Source organism: Panulirus ornatus, chromosome 46, assembly GCF_036320965.1.
Source record: "Panulirus ornatus isolate Po-2019 chromosome 46, ASM3632096v1, whole genome shotgun sequence".
Taxonomy (NCBI): Eukaryota; Metazoa; Arthropoda; class Malacostraca; order Decapoda; family Palinuridae; genus Panulirus; species Panulirus ornatus.
Window position 1 is genome coordinate 33,430,370 of NC_092269.1, and position 17,716 is coordinate 33,448,085.

General features: G+C 39.1%; 1 protein-coding gene across 2 annotated transcripts in view; it reads right to left on the bottom strand.

Annotated features, from left to right (window-relative positions):
* caly (ubiquitin carboxyl-terminal hydrolase calypso) overlaps positions 1-17,716 on the bottom strand; it is a 36,371-nt gene that overhangs the window by 2,769 nt on the left and 15,886 nt on the right. For both annotated transcript variants that reach the window (XM_071688973.1, XM_071688972.1), the window contains exons 10-14: positions 16,930-17,116; positions 12,628-12,795; positions 11,215-11,376; positions 9,086-9,231; positions 7,926-8,083 (exon numbers count right to left, since the gene is read on the bottom strand). In XM_071688973.1, coding sequence (XP_071545074.1) covers positions 7,926-8,083; positions 9,086-9,231; positions 11,215-11,376; positions 12,628-12,795; positions 16,930-17,116 — 821 coding nt within the window. The remainder of the gene's footprint in view (positions 1-7,925; positions 8,084-9,085; positions 9,232-11,214; positions 11,377-12,627; positions 12,796-16,929; positions 17,117-17,716) is intronic.

Here is a 17,716-nt window from a genome sequence, read left to right on the forward strand (position 1 = left end):
TTATAGTCTCAAGCCAGAAGTATCTGAAACATCTGCCATACTATTTTTCCTTCACTCTTCCATTCTGACAATACTATTGCTGTCTCTCCTTTTGAAAAAGCCATTATCTTTTCTACTCTAACTCCACTTGGGATGACTAACATTCCGTCATACCCTAATACACCTCTTACTGATCCTGTGATTTCTCTTTGTAATCCAAAAATTACTACTCCCTCTAGACACAGGTAAGGCATATGGATCATTTGGTACTCCTCCTTAAGTTCTGAAAGAGGAGGCTTCTGAACGTGTGACCATGCTTGCTTATCTGTTCCTCTTCCACTTAAAAAACAAAACCATTCTTGGAAACAAGCCGTGGTACAGTTAAACCCAAAGAAGGGTGACCTAGAATATTCTACCCTGCAGACCAGCATATTTTTGTGATTTCTGTTTCTGAAGTCTTTTACACTTTTCTAAACACTTTCATTGCTGCCCCAAGTGGAAAAAAAAAGAAAAAAAAAATTGACTCTTAAGAGGTGAACAAAAAATACCCAAACCATAATCTTTTCATATGAATTACAATACTGCAATCATGATTATTAAACAGGTACACATTGGTCCTATAATTCAGTGCCCTCTAACAGCACAAACACATCAGAACCCAATTTTAATTCTGCAGGTACTATACAGGGCTCACCTTCCTATTCTCACAAGTACATCCTAATTCTTATTACTGCCTACTTTGTACATTTCCACTTCATTTTCTTATAGTGACAAATTCTTTTTTCTCATCTGATAAATACCTCCAGCACTCTCCTTATTTTCAAGGGTGTAACAATGTTTATATGGTCAGCAGGGATGTGGCATATCTGACAGTTGGACGCACTTGTCAGGCAAGCATGAATGGGGTGCTGTGGACATGCCATGTTCCGAGAGAAGGCACTTGGCTGTCCACTAAGGTCACCAGCAAATTACTGAGGCCTTCAGGCAGCTTCGATATCTCAACAATACATGCATAATTCAACTTGTAGAAAATTATCGAGAGTACTCTGATGCTACTAGCACCCAATTTTGTAAGTGCAGACTGTTACCCATAGCTCCAAAAGGGTTAACTTCAATATATTTAAGCATCTTGAATCTCACAGCCTTCTCTCCAATCCTCAGAATGGCTATTGCACAGAAAGATAGGCCAATGATATCCTTTCTTGTCTTACTAATGTCGTCATTCTCTTTCAGAGATTAGTGAATCCTATACTGTAACCCTCAACATATCAAAAGAAGCTGATAGGGTGAGGTGTTGGGTCTGATCTCCAAGCTTCTCTTTTCTGGCTTTGTCCTCTCATATCCAGCTTTCTCTTTGGCCAGTTTATCTCCATAATTATTGACATCATTATCTCCTCCTTTCCCTTTCAAGAGCAGTTCTGTCCTATTTCCTAAGCTATTCCAACTTTTCTCAGGATATTGTTAAAAGAAAATTGTTATAAATAACCAAAGTAATTTCCCATATGAAAGAAGAAATCATAAAGGACACTACAGACCTTAAAAGGATGAAAATGGGGCCCTTATTCATGACAAGATACCATTGCTGAATAAAGTCTACAATTCCATTTATAAAGGAAAGAACATCTTGAATAGGCCAGAGCCACATCATCAAGTGCAAATATAGAAAAAAGAGAACAGCCATGAAGGTGTTTTCTTGTGTTTTGAATCATAAATTGGGCATTAATGACCATCATATCAAATATGCAGTACTGACCATGCATCATACAGAATAATAATATGAAATTTCATCATGATGGGGATTTCACATTAGAACAATGTTAATTTTTATACAATGCACATGGTCAAAGAAAAGTATGATGGGAGAAAGCAATGAGTAACGCCCACAATTCAAAGCAAACTGGACATAACATCGTACAGATCATAATCACAATGATATGTTTGAGGCATATACTCAACTGTAAATGAACCAGAGTTAATGGTATCCTAGCTGTATATTGTTGCATTTTACATAAATGGGAAACTAGTGATCATTACATTATCAGGTATGCGGTTAGTATGAGGTGCAATATAAATAAAAATATAATGGAAATTCCAAATTACAACATTGCAAATTATAAAAAGATTGGCATTGGATAAAAGTTCTGAGGATAAAGCTGAAGATATATGACTATTTTCCAAGAAACCAAAATAAGTATCATGAATGTCAAGAAGACAAAATGCAATGCTGAAGCCAGTGATAGAATAAAAAAAAAAAAAAAACAGTAAGAGAGATGCCTATAAACAATCAGAATTAAGATACTCTAGACGACGATGATGTTCAAGATAATCTTCTTAAGGATTATTGTAAGAGAACGATTTAGTGAAATTATAAAAAAATGAATTAGAATATCATGGTATATGGTAGGACAACAAGCAGTTAATTGGTTGTACCAGAACATATGAATTGGTTCAGGTATACCATGGAGATGTTTGTGGGGCCTCACTCTAGATGGTAGTTTCTGGTTTTAATATATCATACATGAACATTATAGACTGGATGTGTTCAAATGAGACTAATGTTCATTTGTTCCTGATGCTATCTCATAGAGTGAAAAGAACTGCAACAACCTTAAAAGGAAACCTAAAGTGTTCATATGGGCCTCTGTGATGTGGTGATGAACATTTCTGGCCATGGTGCACACATGGGCCTGCTCAGAGTTGGTGCATATGGGTTCAAATCCTGAGGAATACAGCTGGCCCAGTCCAACCAGCTTTTAATCCTCCCCTTTGGGTTGATTGATGGGCTTAAGACGGGATATATAATTTTTTTTTTTCTTTTTTTTTTTGCTTTGTCGCTGTCTCCCGCATTTGCGAGGTAGCGCAAGGAAACAGACGAAAGAAATAGCCCAACCCACCCCCATACACATGTATATACATACGTCCACACACGCAAATATACATACCTACACAGCTTTCCATGGTTTACCCCAGACGCTTCACATGCCCTGATTCAATCCACTGACAGCACGTCAACCCCAGTATACCACATCGATCCAATTCACTCTATTCCTTGCCCTCCTTTCACCCTCCTGCATGTTCAGGCCCTGATCACACAAAATCTTTTTCACTCCATCTTTCCACCTCCAATTTGGTCTCCCACTTCTCCTCGTTCCCTCCACCTCCGACACATATATCCTCTTGGTCAATCTTTCCTCACTCATTCTCTCCATGTGCCCAAACCATTTCAAAACACCCTCTTCTGCTCTCTCAACCATGCTCTTTTTATTTCCACTCATCTCTCTTACCCTTACGTTACTTACTCAATCAAACCACCTCACACCATACATTGTCCTCAAACATTTCATTTCCAGCACATCCATCCTCCTGCGCACAACTCTATCCATAGCCCACGCCTCACAACCATACAACATTGTTGGAACCACTATTCCTTCAAACATACCCATTTTTGCTTTCCGAGATAATGTTCTCGACTTCCACACATTCTTCAAGGCTCCCAGGATTTTCGCCCCCTCCCCCATCCTATGATCCACTTCTGCTTCCATGGTTCCATCCGCTGCCAGAGCCAATCCCAGATATCTAAAACACTTTACTTCCTCCAGTTTTTCTCCATTCAAACTTACCTCCCAATTGACTTGACCCTCAACCCTACTGTACCTAATTACCTTGCTCTTATTCACATTTACTCTTAACTTTCTTCTTTCACACACTTTACCAAACTCAGTCACCAGCTTCTGCAGTTTCTCACATGAATCAGCCACCAGCGCTGTATCATCAGCGAACAACAACTGACTCACTTCCCAAGCTCTCTCATCCCCAACAGACTTCATACTTGCCCCTCTTTCCGAAACTATTGCATTCACCTCCCTAACAACCCCATCCATAAACAAATTAAACAACCATGGAGATATCACACACCCCTGCCGCAAACGTACATTCACTGAGAACCAATCACTTTCCTCTCTTCCTACACGTACACATGCCTTACATCCTCGATAAAAACTTTTCACTGCTTCTAACAACTTGCCTCCCACACCATATATTCTTAATACCTTCCACAGAGCATCTCTATCAACTCTATCATATGCCTTCTCCAGATCCATAAATGCTACATATATATAAATATATATTCATATATATATATGCTCATCCTTTCTCATGTTAGCGAGGTATTGTAAAGAACAGATACAAACATGGCCTCTTTTGCTTGCATCAACTCTAACTTTTATGTTTAATGCACTGAAACATATCAATAACCACATCGCACAAACCTTTCTGTGGTTTCCCTGACAACTTCATATTGCCTGTAAGTCACAGAAAGCAACCAAGAAAGGCAGGAGAGGTGGTCTTGAAATCCCTCTCTCCTGTATTACTTTCCAACTAAAGGAACAGTGGAAGAGGTCAAGCAAGGATTTTTTCCTCTTAGTCAGACTGATAATCTATTCTTGATACAATCTCATTCATGTTGGAAATAGAAAACATGTATGAAGGAAAAATATATATATATATGAATATATATATATAAGTTTGTTGAGTATTCCTGGTAAATTATATGGGAGGGTATTGATTGAGAGGGTGAAGGCATGTACAGAGCATCAGATTGGGGAAGAGCAGTGTGGTTTCAGAAGTGGTAGAGGATGTGTGGATCAGGTGTTTGCTTTGAAGAATGTATGTGAGAAATACTTAGAAAAGCAAATGGATTTGTATGTAGCATTTATGGATCTGGAGAAGGCATATGATAGAGTTGATAGAGATGCTCTGTGGAAGGTATTAAGAATATATGGTGTGGGAGGCAAGTTGTTAGAAGCAGTGAAAAGTTTTTATCGAGGATGTAAGGCATGTGTACGTGTAGGAAGAGAGGAAAGTGATTGGTTCTCAGTGAATGTAGGTTTGCGGCAGGGGTGTGTGATGTCTCCATGGTTGTTTAATTTGTTTATGGATGGGGTTGTTAGGGAGGTAAATGCAAGAGTTTTGGAAAGAGGGGCAAGTATGAAGTCTGTTGGGGATGAGAGAGCTTGGGAAGTGAGTCAGTTGTTGTTCGCTGATGATACAGCGCTGGTGGCTGATTCATGTGAGAAACTGCAGAAGCTGGTGACTGAGTTTGGTAAAGTGTGTGGAAGAAGAAAGTTAAGAGTAAATGTGAATAAGAGCAAGGTTATTAGGTACAGTAGGGTTGAGGGTCAAGTCAATTGGGAGGTGAGTTTGAATGGAGAAAAACTGGAGGAAGTGAAGTGTTTTAGATATCTGGGAGTGGATCTGGCAGCGGATGGAACCATGGAAGCGGAAGTGGATCATAGGGTGGGGGAGGGAGCGAAAATTCTGGGGGCCTTGAAGAATGTGTGGAAGTCGAGAACATTATCTCGGAAAGCAAAAATGGGTATGTTTGAAGGAATAGTGGTTCCAACAATGTTGTATGGTTGCGAGGCGTGGGCTATGGATAGAGTTGTGTGCAGGAGGATGGATGTGCTGGAAATGAGATGTTTGAGGACAATGTGTGGTGTGAGGTGGTTTGATCGAGTGAGTAACGTAAGGGTAAGAGAGATGTGTGGAAATAAAAAGAGCGTGGTTGAGAGAGCAGAAGAGGGTGTTTTGAAGTGGTTTGGGCACATGGAGAGGATGAGTGAGGAAAGATTGACCAAGAGGATATATGTGTCGGAGGTGGAGGGAGCAAGGAGAAGAGGGAGACCAAATTGGAGGTGGAAAGATGGAGTGAAAAAGATTTTGTGTGATCGGGGCCTGAACATGCAGGAGGGTGAAAGGAGGGCAAGGAATAGAGTGAATTGGAGCGATGTGGTATACCGGGGTTGACGTGCTGTCAGTGGATTGAATCAAGGCATGTGAAGCGTCTGGGGTAAACCATGGAAAGCTGTGTAGGTATGTATATTTGCGTGTGTGGACATATGTATATACATGTGTATGGGGGGGGTTGGGCCATTTCTTTCTTCTGTTTCCTTGCGCTACCTTGCAAACGCGGGAGACAGCGACAAAGTATAAAAAAAAAAAAAAATATATATATTTGCTGATAATCAAGTGGTTATCATCAAATACTAGATCACGCGCAACACTGAGACCTAAGGCATGTGAAACATCTGGGGTAAATCATGGAAAGGTCTGTTGGGCCTGGATGTGGAATGGAAGCAGTGGTTTCAGTGCATTACACATGACAGTGAGAGACCAAGTGTGAGTGAATGTGGCCTTTCTGTCTGTATTCCTGGTGTTACCTCACTGAAGCAGGGGATAGCGATGCTGTTTTCCTGTGGGGCGGGGTAACGACAAGGATGGATGAAGTCAGGCAGGTATGAATATGTACATATGTATGTTTGTAATGTCTGCGTAGGTGTATGTATATGTACGTATAGGTAGATATGTATATGTGTGTATGTGGGTGTTTATGTATATATATGTGTATATGAGTGGATGGGCCATTGATTAGGGTATTCACCTGCCCGTGCTGTCTCAGCTGCCATAAAATAGAATGTTTACAAAGCAAAAATATGTGGAGGCCCTTTAATGGATGAAAATGGAGCTCTCATTTGCATGAAAGCAAAGGCCTCGGTAGTAAATAAAGCCTTCAGTGCATTACACAGAGTGTAGGATATTTCATCTGAGCAAGAACAACAAAACAGTTTTTTCGCAGGCAGAGAAAAAACTGCTGAAATCATACAAAAGGTAAGAGAAAAAGACTGAACAAGATCTTCAGCAGTTAAATCCATGTAAATCACCAGAATTAATTGACTTGTTACTTCAAGTTCTATATGATTTACAAGCTTCTGTATAATTAAAACAGTCAAATTGCCAAATACATCATCACTGGGAAAATGCTTGAGGAATAGAAAGTGGGTCATTTTTTTTTCCAACAATTAAAAATTTTGATGTATTTGGGTAGCAGGGTAGCTAGTCTATCCCAGGGAATTGGGCATCCCTGCCCTTTGCCAGCCTGTGGGGTTAGGATTTGGAATCTCAGCTCTGTAAAAATTACCAAGAAAGGCGCATTGTTGTTTACACCTGAACCATTCTATGTAAATAGAAATGAGTTAGAGCTGACAGGTAAGAAATTTGCAATAATTCACCATCTAACTAATTATGGTAGTACCTCAGAAAATACTAAGCAACTGTTGTTTAAGTTATACCCAAACATTTCTGAAGAAAAACTGAATAATCAACGTGGCTTTTAAGACAACAGATCCTTGTCCTACAAATTTGCTAAAAATCTTTTACAAAATATATATCAGATGGAATACAAAACTATCATCTTTTAGAGTCTGAAAGGTACTCTGACACATTTACACATGAAAGTTTGCCACGTAAAGTAAAATTTCAAGGTGTTAATACCAAAGTATGCTGGTATATAAAAGACTAGAAAACTAATATAAAACAATTATATGAATTGGGAAAACACCTTACTCTATCTGTCTGTCTAAAATTCCAATTTCAAATTTTTAAGTGTAATGCATTTTGGAGTTAAACAGTAAGGTAAACTCTGGAATAAGCTGCAGGCTAAAGATGTAAATGCCAAAGTAATACTGAAAAAGAGATTTGATAATTTTCTTTAGGTAAATTATCAACTTGAAAATAAAACAATGCTCCTCAGTCCCCTTACAGATGATCACCTCTAATATTTTAGAATTGTTTATAATGAAGATATCAGACACAAGAGAAGTAAAAAAACTACAGTAAGGTGTTTTGCATGTGTAACAGGAATAAGTAAAATGATACCATAAGAAGACAAGGAAAAATTGAAAAGACTGAGATATAAATTTTAGATGAGCAGAAGAGAACTTGACAGAATTTAACAAGGAAAAGTTATATCGAGTAAAAGATTGCTGGCATTATCCAAAAAATATAATTGAACTCTGAAAATCTTGGGCAATTATTATCAACGCAACATCAGTATTCCAGCATCAGTTACTTTAATGAATACTTAAATGATTGCAATAGAAAACACCAACTTGGGTCCTCGAGAAGTAGTAGGTGCAGAGGCTGGTCTCTTTCTTGTTGGTTGCAACTGTTGTTTCATAAGGTCCCCCATTTTCCCCTGCTCTGCTAGCATGGCTAAGAATGTGATGATGAACTGGTCATAATTATGAGTTCTCCTACTGTCGTCAATCTGTTAAAATTAACAAAATTAATAACTACTCACTACATCTGTGTCAATATCAGTTTGTTATTATTCTACATTAACCTATAAACCCCATTTTCTTCAAAACTATATTAACATTGGTTTGGCTTTTTCCTCCACTTGAGAATGTAATGGGTACTTCCTTGCTATATGTTCAAAATCACATGAAATAAATTTGAAGTGTGACACAGGCACAAAAAGGAAACTTGATTTGAGAGAAGATAATCTTTTCTATAATGGAAAGAATCACTATTCCTGAGAGTAAGCATCAGACCTACTACTGTGGCTATTTCCTGTTAAAAGAAGAGCAGCCAGATGTCATGGGGAAGCATGTTAACACCATCCTCTTCTTTGACCATTGCCTCCAACACCACTGTTACCTTCAGCCACAAAGGTGGGTACATGACATAACAAACTGTAATTTCCTATCATCCACAGCTGTCAGTGGGAGGTCAATCTGAATGGAGGAGTTGCCCCAGGCAGTACTTACATAAAACAAAGGACTAAATGAGGGTGGTGTAACATACTTTCAGTTTTAAAGAATAGTGGTAATCAGAAAAATTTGTACTCTGGCACCTGTGGATTGCATTAACCTGATTCTTCTAGTAACTGCATGAATGTGCAAGACTAAATCACTCATCTTGTTACAGCATTCCATCTTACTTCACATAAAGGCTTTTTTTTACATCACTGAAACAGCTATGTTTTATGTCAATCATATCTTCAAAAGTCCAATTTAATACACTGTTAAACTCTGTGATGACATTATACAGTAAAAACTATTAAGGCTAAAAAAACTTTTAAAAGTATTGCAACTTCTTGTGATACCATTATACATATTTCATGATCTCAGGATGTATATAATGTTTTAATGTTGCTAACACGTAGAAAGTTTCATAAAAAGTAGTTTAATTTTAAAAGATGAAACAGTTTCTCAATGGAGTAGTGTTATGCAACCCTTGAAAGAATCAGTAGGATTCCCATGCTTACCTTATAACGTTTACGTTTCTCAAGTTCATCTTTAAGCAGATTCTCACATGTTGTTATTTCTGTTCCCAGAAGATTGACAAGTGTAAGGAGTTCTGAGGGTGCAGCTGTTCCATCTTCTAAGGACTCAGACACCCAATCGCTTTTATCTGCAAGTGAGATTGGTTGGTATTTATATTTTACGAGAGGTTCCATTATAATATCCAAATGATAGATTATAAAGTTTTGGTTATTTATCCATGCCAGGCTTGGGTGTGGTGAAAAAAAAATGTTTTTGTAAATGTGCTGCTTCAGGTTTGTGCAAGACATTGGTCTAGAAGATTAAATCTTTGGAGTATGGAGTGGAAACAAGCAGTATTGTCTTTTACTGCAGAAGGGGAATAAAGATACAAGCACAATATTGCAGCACCAAATAACTTTATTTAGGAGTTTAAGAAGGGAAAATAAAGAAATTAAAAATGTATATTAGAGGCAAAAGAATGGCAGAAAAAGAAAATCAGGAACACCGAAGACTAACAAGAAAGAATATGAATACAAAAAACCAGGAGACAGTTACAGAAGGTTGGTAGTCTGCTGCTGAGGTCTCGTGCAGCTTGGCTACAGGATAAATGACGTTAAAAAAATTTGAAATTTTTTTAGTATGGGTTATAACTGGTGTATTTAGTATGTACTACATACAAATGCTCCAAGAAATAGCAATGATTAGTTGTCCAGTTAACTACATTACATTACAGAAAAATCTGTCAATTCCAAGCAGTGAAAATTAATTTGTCATAGGAGACTGCATGATAAACAACAAGGATAAAGTGAATAACAAATGCAGTACATAGTATATACCATACAGAGAAAGCAGTAAAGTGTGCTGATGTGGTATAAGCAGGTGAAATGAAGTGAAGTGGTTACACTCATAAGAGTGCATTTTAATCAAATGATGGGAAACGGTATCGCAAAATGTAGACCATAAAGGATGTAGAAAGACTAAATGGATTATCAGTATGACAAGAGGACAACTATGGAGATCACAGCAAAATTTTATAACTGCAACATCTGGAGAAATTTCATAATTCCAGCAATGAAAAAGCAAGAATATTTCAATAAAAACACCAATTATAAATGGAAAACTGAAAAATAATTCTATTGGCACATCCAATGATTTCAGAATGAAGAACTAAGAGATGACTACATATATGCATCCTAAAGCAACTTTAAAACAAATAAGTTGCAACATTTTCAGGTAAAATTCTTACAAGGAGGGCCAATACCTATATTTTGTTATTATTATTATTACGATTATTATCATAATCATTATTTTTTTCATACACATTCGCCATTTCCCACATTAGCAAGGCAGTGTTAAGAACAAAGGACTGAGCCTTAGAGGAAATATCCTCACTTGGTCCCCTTCTTTGCTCCTTCTTTTGGAAAATCAAAAACAGGAGAGGATTATTATTATTATTATTATTATTATTATTATTATTATTATTATTATTATTATTCCCCAATAGGATTATATAGGTATTAAGAGAATCATTATAAAGGGACTTTATACAGTCAAAAATCAAACAGGGTTGCAAGCCTAATGACCTTACTCATAGGCTGCTGGCTGTTAAACCCAACAATTCAATACAAAGAGGGGAAATCTTTTCTTTAGCCCATATATAATATTACTGAATTTATTACATGACAGCTAGAGACTGAGTGTGAATGAATGGGGCCTTTGTTGTCTTTTCCTAGCGTTACCTTGCACACATGAGTGGGGAGGGGGTTGTTATTCCATGTGTGGTGAGGTGGCGATGGGAGTGAGTAAAGACAGATAGTATGAATTATGTACATGTGTATATATGTATATGTCTGTGTGTTTATATATATGTATACTTTGAGATTTTTTTTTTTTTCTTTTTTCTTTGTCGCTGTTTCCTGCGTTTGCGAGGTATAGGTATGTATAGGTATGTATATTTTGCGTGTGTGAACGTGTATGTATATACATGTGTATGTGGGTGGGTTGGGCCATTCTTTCGTCTGTTTCCTTGCGCTAACTTGCTAACGTGGGAGACAGCGACAAAGCAAAATAAATAAATAAATAAATATACTGCAAAAGAACACAAAGTGGTTCATCTTAATCTGATACTCACATTTACTGATACAATCAGTCTCTGCTTTCATTTCACTGCTTTCTTGTCTGATACTAAGTTCTGATCCTAAACCACTGGATTCATAATTCTCAGCACTAAACATCTGATTACTTAAATTTTCCATTGTGTCTAGCACCACAGGATCTGCCTTGACATCACTCTCTGAAAGAAGAACAATACACTATACACAAAAGTGCACAGGTAATTTACATTGTATCTCATAAACTTTCTAAAGCAAAAGTAACAGCATAATGTACTTTCTAAAGCAAAAGTAACAGCATAATATACATGAGCCCTATAAATGTTTCATTGTCATTATCTTGATACAACTGAATGATGAATTCCAAGCAGTGTCATTCCTGTTTTCCATAGTTTCTTTCTGGAGACAGCAACATAAGGTCTGACCGAATGATTTTTTTTTTCTTTCAAAAAGTGAATGTAGAATTCTCTTCCTTTTGCCCTTTCCAATTCCTATAGCCTTTTTTAACTTTTAATTCAGTTCTACAAAGACCTAAGAAATCTGATTAATTTCTCCTACACTCTTTTCATCTTTTCATTTTTTCTTTCATCTGAGATGTCCATAGGTACAGCATGTTTTTTGTCTAGGTCATGTTGGCTGCTTTATAAGAAAAAAGAGCACTTCACCGACAGTTCTTGAGGACACAATCTTGTTTCAAGACTCAACTACTTACTGGCTGAGCATCATTCAGCAGAATCCAAGTATGGTTGGATTGATGAATCTGATGCTGTGGCAATGTTGTATTATTATGGGACACATATGCTACACACTTGTGATTACTTAGGTCTGCTGGCAGGGACAGACTGTCCTCCTCAAATGTTGCAGGCATATGTGTATGGATTAGATTTAACACTGTCATTGATTTGTGATTCAACCTGAAATTAGTGGAATCACCCAGAATGATGGTTCAGGAGTTGTTGTAGCTTGTACACAGCACATCAGCTTGTAGTGAGGTGGTCTGTTAATTCACTTTGGTTGAGGTCATGAAGTAGGTAGTACAGTGAGGAGAAAGTATTTTATCATGAAATTTCAGTGGCACTGTATGTAAGAATAAGGACTCAAATTTGGCAGGAACATTCTGTAGTTACTAAATGGTACTGTAATGTTATCATTAGAAACACTTAGGACAACCCCTCTTCCATTGTTGAGACAATTTAGATAAAAGATGGAACCCAGGAATGATTATGAGATATTTTATTTTTGAGAACCATATTTTACTAAAAGAAACTTCCAGCCTCTGTATATTGCAGGTTTCACTAATTCCTTGAAGATTCTGATTCAAGGTTGAAGATTGCTGAAAAGAAGTTTGAGTAAAGGTTTTTGGTATTTAGTAGTAAAATAATAATGACGATAATAATAATTATAATAATAATGATAGTAATAAAAACACTAACCTAAAAGTGATGATTCAACAGGATGACTCGTATGTAGTGTCTCAGCATCTTCCTCAGCTGTGAACTTGCTGAAATTTCCATCCTCAAACTCTAGTCTTTTTGCAACTGCATGCAATGGCTGTGAAGCTGCTGTACGGAATTCGACATTGCCAGCAGTGCCAAATGGCCCTGACAACAATGAATTCCCATATCACCTTTATATTAATCTATCACATGCAAAAGATTTCCAGACATTTACATGAAAACAGTTATAATTAAACAACCTCAAGGCCCCTTTTAAAGGGTTTCTGCAGCTTCGAAGAAGCAAGGAAATTACGGACTAATTAGCAGAAATAAGTTCCTCAATGATAACTGTACTTGTGTCTTTTTTTTAATGCTGAAGGCTCCAGTCACGAACAAAGGTCCACATTAAGCCTGTCTGCCTTTATTCATTCCCATCGCCACCTCGCCACACATGGAAAACCATCCCTCTCCCCCTCATGCGTGCGAGGTAGCACTAGGAAAAGACAACAAAGGCCACCTTCGTTCACACTCAGTCTCTAGCTGTCATGCAATAATGCCCGAAACCACAGCTCCCTTTCCACATCCAGGCCCCACACAACTTTCCATGGTTTACCCCAGACGCTTCACATGCCCTGATTCAATCCACTGACAGCACGTCAGCCCCGGTATACCGCATCGATCCAATTCACTCTATTCCTTGCCCTCCTTTCACCCTCCTGCATGTTCAGGCCCCGATCACACAAAATCTTTTTCACTCCTTTCCACCTCCAATTTGGTCTCCCACTTCTCGTTCCCTCCACCTCCGACACATATATCCTCTTGGTCAATCTTTCCTCACTCATTCTCTCCATGTGCCCAAACCATTTCAAAACACCCTCTTCTGCTCTCTCAACCACGCTCTTTTTATTTCCACACATCTCTCATACCCTTACATTACTTACTCGATCAAACCACCTCACACCACACATTGTCCTCAAACATCTCATTTCCAGCACATCCACCCTCCTGCGCACAACTCTATCCATAGCCCACGCCTCGCAACCATACAACATTGTTGGAACCACTATTCCTTCAAACATACCCATTTTTGCTTTCCGAGATAATGTTCTCGACTTCCACACATTCTTCAAGGCTCCCAGGATTTTCGCCCCCTCCCCCACCCTATGATTCACTTCCGCTTCCATCCGCTGCCAGATCCACTCCCAGATATCTAAAACACTTTACTCCTTCCAGTTTTTCTCCATTCAAACTTACCTCCCAATTGACTTGACCCTCAACCCTACTGTACCTAATAACCTTGCTCTTATTCACATTTACTCTTAACTTTCTTCTTTCACACACTTTACCAAACTCAGTCACCAGCTTCTGCAGTTTCTCACATGAATCAGCCACCAGCGCTGTATCATCAGCGAACAACAACTGGTGATGTGAGAAGGAGATGGAGTGAGTATTTTGAAGGTTTGTTGAATGTGTTTCATGATAGAGTGGCAGATATAGGGTGTTTTGGTCGAGGTGGTGTGCAAAGTGCGAGGGTTAGGGAAAATGATTTGGTAAACAGAGAAGAGGTAGTAAAAGCTTTGCGGAAGATGAAAGCCAGCAAGGCAGCAGGTTTGGATGGTATTGCAGTGGAATTTATTAAAAAAGGGGGTGACTGTATTGTTGACTGGTTGGTAAAGTTATTTAATGTATGTATGACTCATGGTGAGGTGCCTGAGGATTGGCGGAATGCGTGCATAGTGCCATTGTACAAAGGCAAAAAGGGGATAAGAGTGAGTGCTCAAATTACAGAGGTATAAGTTTGTTGAGTATTCCTGGCAAATTGTATGGGAGGGTATTGATTGAGAGGGTGAAGGCATGTACAGAGCATCAGATTGGGGAAGAGCAGTGTGGTTTCAGAAGTGGTAGAGGATGTGTGGATCAGGTGTTTGCTTTGAAGAATGTATGTGAGAAATACTTAGAAAAGCAAATGGATTTGTATGTAGCATTTATGGATCTGGAGAAGGCATATGATAGAGTTGATAGAGATGCTCTGTGGAAGGTATTAAGAATATATGGTGTGGGAGGCAAGTTGTTAGAAGCAGTGAAAAGTTTTTATCGAGGATGTAAGGCATGTGTACGTGTAGGAAGAGAGGAAAGTGATTGGTTCTCAGTGAATGTAGGTTTGCGGCAGGGGTGTGTGATGTCTCCATGGTTGTTTAATTTGTTTATGGATGGGGTTGTTAGGGAGGTAAATGCAAGAGTTTTGGAAAGAGGGGCAAGTATGAAGTCTGTTGGGGATGAGAGAGCTTGGGAAGTGAGTCAGTTGTTGTTCGCTGATGATACAGCGCTGGTGGCTGATTCATGTGAGAAACTGCAGAAGCTGGTGACTGAGTTTGGTAAAGTGTGTGGAAGAAGAAAGTTAAGAGTAAATGTGAATAAGAGCAAGGTTATTAGGTACAGTAGGGTTGAGGGTCAAGTCAATTGGGAGGTGAGTTTGAATGGAGAAAAACTGGAGGAAGTGAAGTGTTTTAGATATCTGGGAGTGGATCTGGCAGCGGATGGAACCATGGAAGCGGAAGTGGATCATAGGGTGGGGGAGGGGGCGAAAATTCTGGGGGCCTTGAAGAATGTGTGGAAGTCGAGAACATTATCTCGGAAAGCAAAAATGGGTATGTTTGAAGGAATAGTGGTTCCAACAATGTTGTATGGTTGCGAGGCGTGGGCTATGGATAGAGTTGTGCGCAGGAGGATGGATGTGCTGGAAATGAGATGTTTGAGGACAATGTGTGGTGTGAGGTGGTTTGATCGAGTGAGTAACGTAAGGGTAAGAGAGATGTGTGGAAATAAAAAGAGCGTGGTTGAGAGAGCAGAAGAGGGTGTTTTGAAGTGGTTTGGGCACATGGAGAGAATGAGCGAGGAAAGATTGACCAAGAGGATATATGTGTCGGAGGTGGAGGGAACGAGGAGAAGAGGGAGACCAAATTGGAGGTGGAAAGATGGAGTGAAAAAGATTTTGTGTGATCGGGGCCTGAACATGCAGGAGGGTGAAAGGAGGGCAAGGAATAGAGTGAATTGGAGCGATGTGGTATACCGGGGTTGACGTGCTGTCAGTGGATTGAATCAAGGCATGTGAAGCGTCTGGGGTAAACCATGGAAAGCTGTGTAGGTATGTATATTTGCGTGTGTGGACGTATGTATATACATGTGTATGGGGGGGGTTGGGCCATTTCTTTCGTCTGTTTCCTTGCGCTACCTCGCAAACGCGGGAGACAGCGACAAAGTATAAAAAAAAAAAAAAAATATATATATATATATATATATATATATATATATATATATATTAGCGAGGAAGCGCAAGGAAACAGACGAAAGAATGGCCCAACCCACCCACATACACATGTATATACATACACGTCCACACGCAAATATACATGCCTATACATCTCAACGTATACATATATATACACACATAGACATATACATATACACACATGTACGTAATTCATACTGTTGGCCCTTATTCATCCCTGTCACCACCCCGCCACACATGAAATGACAACCCCCTCCCCCGCATGTGCACAAGGTTGCGCTAGGAAAAGACACAAAGGCCACATTCGCTTACACTCAGTCTCTAGCTGTCATGTATAATGCACCGAAACCACAGCTCCCTTTCCACATCCAGGCCCCACAAAACTTTCCATGGTTTACCCAAGACGCTTCACATGCCCTGGTTCAGTCCATTGACAGCACGTCGACCCTGGTATACCCCATTGTTCCAATTCTTTCTATTCCTTGCACGCCTTTCACCCTCCTGCATGTTTAGGCCCCAATCACTAAGAATCTTTTTCACTCCCATCTTTCCACCTCCAATTTGGTCTCCCAATTCTCGTTCCCTCCACCTCTGACACATATATCCTCTTTGTCAATCTTTCCTCACTCATTCTCTCCATATATATAATCTTTTTATCATACCTGATAATTTCTTGCATTGGTTAGGTAGTACCACAAACAAAGAAAAACCACATTCACTCACATCCATTCTCTAGTTATCATGTGTAATGCACCAAAACCACAGTTCCCTATCCAAAGTCAGGCCCTACATACCTTTTCCTGGTTTACCCTGGCTACTTCAAATGCCCTGGTTCAGTCCAGTGACAGCATGATGACCCCTGTATACTACATCATTCCAATTCACTCTATGCTGTACACGCCTTTCACCCTCCTGCACATTGTGAACTGGTAAGAGGAAAATGTGTCCTTAAATTATCACTGATAATCCTTTCTAGGGAAAAAAGTCCATGCTTCAGTCATCATACCTACCTGCAAGGCTGGAAGTAGGGTAGATATTTACACCAGAATTACCACTGGATGTTACAGGCAGAGTTGTACTGACTGGTGAGGGAGCAATCAAAGGAATGGCACCAGTAGGGGCTGTAAGACGCACTACAACCAAATGCTGGTATTCACAGCTAGCAGTGGGACTACTTTCCATTGAGCCACTGCTAGCCTGATGAAAAAAGAAAAAATGCTGTATTGTGGTATACACTCCAAAAATATCCTATTTGAAATGTACTTTGCTTTAAGCAGTGCTCGTGCATTACACTCACTACATATCTTCGTATATAAACAGTACTGCTGTCTTTTGCAGCTACATATTTTCCATAGTACTTATAATGGATTTGATCCATTACTTCCTTTAGCAACCTGTCTAGTTTTCTTCTGAACATTTTAGTACTCACTCCACAGCAAGATTAAAATTTTGTGTTGAATGAGCACAAAAACATTAAAAAAAACTAGATGTGTGGACGTATGTATATACATGTGTATGGGGGTGGGTTGGGCCATTTCTTTCGTCTGTTTCCTTGCGCTACCTCGCAAACGCGGGAGACAGCGACAAAGTATAATAAAAAAAAAAAATAAGTGGCTACACGAGGTAACAGATCAACACAAGGTTGAAAGCTTTTTAAAGTGTGGCTGCAGAGACAACAGTTTCCTGAATGAAGCAAGATAAGTGATAAGATGCTTAAGCCCTGTTTTAAGCAAAATCTTCTTTGTGCTCTCTCTCTCTCTCTCTCTCTCTCTCTCTCTCTCTCTCTCTCTCTCTCTC